Consider the following 5,000-nt stretch of genomic DNA (forward strand, 5'->3'; position numbering starts at 1 on the left):
ATGAGGCGCGTGGGGCGTTGTGACACCCATTGGACAAAGCTCGATCCCTTGTATATACCATTTCGTTAGCACTTGGAGTCCTGTGGCGAAGCCCAAATTCCCTCCATCCCCAAGTGGCGTGCCATGCTTTCGCTTGCTGCCGCCATTTGACCTGCAGCCCCCCGGTGGTTTCTACCTTGCACCGCCGCCCCACAACACGACCCAGCTCTGTAGCCAGCCACGAATCCGTGTGTGTATGTCTGTTAGTACGAGCGTGCGTGCGTGCGTATGTGCGTATGTGCGTGTGTGCGTGCGTGTGTGTGTGTGTGTGTGTGTGTGTGTGTGCGTGTGTGTGTGCTGGGGTTGATTTTCTATTTCTGCCCTTGTGCTTTGTCATGCTTCCACCTCCTACACTATATTGCCCCCTCCCCCACTTCTGCTCTCCTCTCATCCTCACAATGTGCGCACAACTGGTGCTTGCAGACACGCCCGGTGGCTGTGCGACTGCTGCTGGCGGTATCCCTCTGCCGTGGACGCTTTGCTGCCTATGAGCAGCTGCTCCTGCGCGATGATGTGGTGAGACCGCCACACCACGCGTGGTGGAACGTTGCGCCTCACTTGAACAAAACACGCTCGGCATACACAAGCTTGCAGCACTCGCGTATACACACACACTCACACACACACACACTCACACACACACACACTCACACACACACACACACTCACACACACTCACACACAACCACATACATTCACGTTCGCATTCCCGTACACGTGCATGTTCTGTTCTCTTGTGTGATAACACCTGTTGTTTGCACTCAACCATCCCTGCCCTCGCCCGCCGCCACCCCTCTCAGGCGGATGACGTGTTGCTGCAACTGCATCGCGTGTGTCTGTTCTTGCGCAAATGCGACACTGCCCGCGCAGAAAAGGCCCTACACAAAATTATCGGTGCGTGTGTGTGTGTGTGTGTGTGTGTGTGTGTGTGTGTGCTTGCCGCATCTGGATGTAGCGATTGAATGTCTGCGTCCGTGTCTGTGATTCAGTGCACATGGCCGTCTCAACCTTTACACGACACAGTCATGCATGAGCGAGCACGCGCGTGCAATGCTCACACCCCGAGCCATTCCTTGATTGCGCAGGTCAACAGAAGCAAAATGTGTTTCGACTCATGGCAATTCGTCTCACCGTTGTCATTCTCGCACGTGCGTACTTCAACCTCGTGCGTCGTGAGCATTGAACACACGTGCACATGTGTGCCTGCCATCGTGAAGCTGCCCGCAGCTCGTTGCCATACCCCTCGTCCCGCCCCTCCTCGCGTCACGAACGACCATCGCGACTGCAACACCCATCCCACTCACTTTCCATCCCTCTTAAAACATTCAATCACACACATACACACACACACACACACACGCACACACACACACACACACACACACACGCACACACACACACACACGCATACGCACACATGCACACACACACACACACACACACACACGCACACATGCACACACTTATCAACACCCCCACCACCTTTCACGCCTCATTGCTCCACACCACTGCGCCACGGCAGGGGAGGGCCGCTCTGCCAAGGTGCCGAAAGCGCTCAAGATTGGACTGGACAACGCGTGCAAACTCGATGCCGTGCTTAGCGCTGACAACGACAAGTGGCACACACCCTACAAGCGCAATAACAGTACCCCTGCCACTTCTGGTGGTGCTGGTGATGTTGACGATGGTGCCGGTGACGTTGGCCAGGTATTGCGTGGCGTGTTGCGCATTCCAACACTGCTGCCGTCACGCGAGAGGCCAGCCACTGTACAACGCCCCTCCGTTATCGTGTGCACATCATCACCACCGCCACCACGATCAGCAGCCACACCGCTGCCACCGCCACCACCAGCATCTTCGTCACCCTCGTCATCATCGTCCCGAGCACAATCCCCGACCGCGAGCACGCCAGCAGTGGCGAGCGTGTTTGACGGTGTGCACCTGCTTCTCCACCCAAGGGCAGCGGTGCGACGCGCGCACTTTGAACTGTGTGTGATTGCAGCCCGGACACACGTGCACAGGAGCGAGTATGCACAGGCGGCGGCCGCATACAAGCGCGCGCTCGTGTGGTCGCTGCGCCCGCGACGCAATCGCCGAAACAGCGGTGGTGCACATGCTGGTGATGATGATGATGGTGGTGGTGGTGGTGGTGGTGGTGGTGGTGGTGGTGGTGGTGGTGGTGGTGGTGGTGGTGGTGGTGGTGGTGGTGAAGGGCTGAGGTCAGCACACGATGGAGAGGGGTGTTCAACACCAAGTCCCACCTCTCCACCGTGTGGGTGCTGGCGGTTCGCCACTGCAACGAGTCTTCGAGACACGCTCGCTGCCGCCCGTCTCCCCTGGCCAACGCTGCTGGCTGATCGTGTGATTGCCGTAACAGTACCAGACGGCGGTGGCAATGGTGGTGGTGGTGGTGGTGGTGGTGGTGGGATGGATGTGTCTGTATTACACACGCTGGTTGGATGCCTGCGTTCACCGGCTGTGGCGGGCACGGACCGTGATGAAGGCAGCAACGATGGCGGTGATGGCAGTCATGAGCAACAGAGTACAAACGGACACGCAGATACAACAACAACAGCAGCAGAAGCAGCAACAGCAACATCGGTTGCATCGACGACACCAGCATCCCCATCACTGACGACCCCAATACATGAGCAGCAGGTGCTGTGTGAGCTGCTGTGTTTGCTGCTGGTGCACGGGGACGCGACGGACGACGCAGCTGCTGTGGTGCGCACGCTGGCGAAGGATGCTCTGCCACCCGCCATTGCACAGACCGTGCTCGGTGGTGATGGCGGCGGCGCAGTGCAGGCTGCAGGTATGGGGTCTTCAGCTGTTCATGGTCAGAAGGTGATGGATGTCGAGTTGCTGGATGCCTTCACGGTGGCCCTGCTCGTGTGTTTGGCCCACTCGTGCACAGGCGACGAGCCTGGTGATGGGGTCCAGCGTGCGCGCACGCGCGCATTGTGCTGGGAGCTGTGCTGCGCGACGTTGTTGCATCAAGCAGGTGTTGCACACAGCACACCGCTGCAGGCGACGGAGACACCAAACACGGGTACTCGGGCACACGGCACGTCGGCGAACGGCCAGCCGCAGCCGACGAAGCGTGCGAAGCGACAGCAGCACGGACCTGTGCATGGGCAAGGCGCAGGTACAGCTGCTGCTACGTGGCCCTCTGCTGTGGTGCTGCCGCTGCTGGAACACGTGGTGGTATCGTGGGCTGTCGATCTTGTTGAGAGCGGGGATGCAAAGCAGGCTGTGTTTCACTTGCAACGTGCAGGCCTCTACCTCTGCTCTCGCGGCACCATCCCACCTTTGTTTGCATCCGCCCTTGGGTTGTCTCAAGTCGCTGGTAAGTCTCTGTGTACATTTGTGCGTGTGTACATTTGTGCGTGTGTACATTTGTGTGCGTGCGGTGTGTGTGTGTGTACATTAGTGCGCGCGCGTGTGTGTGTGTGTGTGCGTGCGTGTGTGTGTATGTTAACGTACACATGCCTCGTGTGTGTTCTTTCCTTGTTATTGTCTTTGGGGTTTACTTCCTTGATCGTTCAGAGTAGCGTCGTGAGTGCTGTCCTCATGCCACACTTCTTCCTCGTCAACTCATGCCTGCGCTCAACGTACACTCACCATTTCTGCTCTTGCTTCACCTTCACGACCACCGCCTTCACCCCGCCCTTAAGCTGGCTATAATGCGCAAGGCAAACGCACGCTTGCACGTGTCGCTTCCAACAAGCCCCCGCAACCACACCAACAACAAGCACCAACACCACAACACAGACAGCGACTGCGGAGTTTGGTGGGCAAGCAGATCGCTGCGATTGTAGACAATTTGTAAACGATATCACGCAATTTTCGGCAACACCCGGAACGTGATGAGGGTGCTGGTGTTGGTGTGTGTTGTGATTGGGGTTGTGTGTGCTGGCGGCAGTGCTGCTGCTACTGCTGTGCTTGACGATGCCGACATTTCATTCCAAATACACTCGTACAACGACCTGCGTCTCTGGCCACAAGTGCGTATACTTGTGTGACCGTATAATGTGAAGGTGAAGGTGACCTTGTGTAAACGTGAATGTGGCCGTGTGTAAACGTGAACGTGAGCATGAATATGGCCATGTTTGAAGGTGAATGTGCATGTGATCATGTGAAGATGAGTGATGTGTGGTCGTGACCATGAACGCGTTGGAGAACGTGAATGCTTGGTGGCAGCCTGATCGTGGTTGCCCCCTTGCTTCCTTTGTCCAACTCCTCTCCATCACCATCCCGCAACAACACTGACTGTGCTGTACGACAACAAATGTTTTGTTGTGACTGGCATGATGATGTGTGCGCGCCCGCATGAATCGCAGCTGATGAGGAAGAGCGCGACTTGGTTCAAGATTGACCCGCATTGGATGCCGCCAGAGTTTTGCAGATCCCAAGAACGCGTCACAAACACGACCGATGGCTGCTTCGTTCTGAATCACGATCGGCCGTCTGGGCGTCGCACAACTTACAACACAACAGATGACCTCCTATCTTTCTTTACCTCGCCCCTGTAAGTGATGATTATTCTTTTCGTTCGTTGTGTTTGTCATTGTGGGCCACCTTGTTGTGCTGTTTACGCCGCTTTTGTGTTCAGCATGTGTTTGCACAATGGCTGTTGCTGCTGCTCATCTCGTCGTTCTCATCCGACTCCAAACTGGCCGTGCCCGTCTTTGCTTTGCTTGGCTTGGGATCACAGTGTCAAGAGCTACTTCTCCTCGGGCCCAGAGAAGCATGTGGCCTTGTGCTTCAAGTGGGATAATGCTGTTGGACTCTGCAGCGACTTTCCGGCGGCAAAGCATTGGCGCGCACTTGCAGATGCGTTCTTCGACCGCGCGACACGTACGCAACTGCCACTTGTGTGCGTGTGAAGGAGAGGGCGAGGTCCGATTTCGCTTGTGTGTATGGTCGAGCTGAGATCTCGGCGCTGGTGGATTGTAATGCTG

At 56.7% G+C, this 5,000-nt stretch overlaps 1 protein-coding gene across 1 annotated transcript in view; it reads left to right on the forward strand.

The window, feature by feature from the left end:
- Nucleotides 1-235: 235 nt before the first annotated feature.
- Nucleotides 236-5,000, forward strand: part of PTSG_04617 (uncharacterized protein) — a gene marked incomplete at both ends in the record, with an annotated part of 7,740 nt that continues 2,975 nt past the window's right edge. The window contains 10 exons of the mRNA XM_004994652.1: nt 236-241; nt 463-555; nt 840-933; nt 1,125-1,187; nt 1,562-2,146; nt 2,417-3,405; nt 3,586-3,650; nt 3,962-4,043; nt 4,380-4,567; nt 4,754-4,896. Of these exons, the coding sequence (XP_004994709.1) occupies nt 236-241; nt 463-555; nt 840-933; nt 1,125-1,187; nt 1,562-2,146; nt 2,417-3,405; nt 3,586-3,650; nt 3,962-4,043; nt 4,380-4,567; nt 4,754-4,896 (2,308 nt within the window). The remainder of the gene's footprint in view (nt 242-462; nt 556-839; nt 934-1,124; nt 1,188-1,561; nt 2,147-2,416; nt 3,406-3,585; nt 3,651-3,961; nt 4,044-4,379; nt 4,568-4,753; nt 4,897-5,000) is intronic.

This window comes from Salpingoeca rosetta, assembly GCF_000188695.1.
Source record: "Salpingoeca rosetta unplaced genomic scaffold supercont1.10, whole genome shotgun sequence".
NCBI lineage: Eukaryota > Choanoflagellata > Craspedida > Salpingoecidae > Salpingoeca > Salpingoeca rosetta.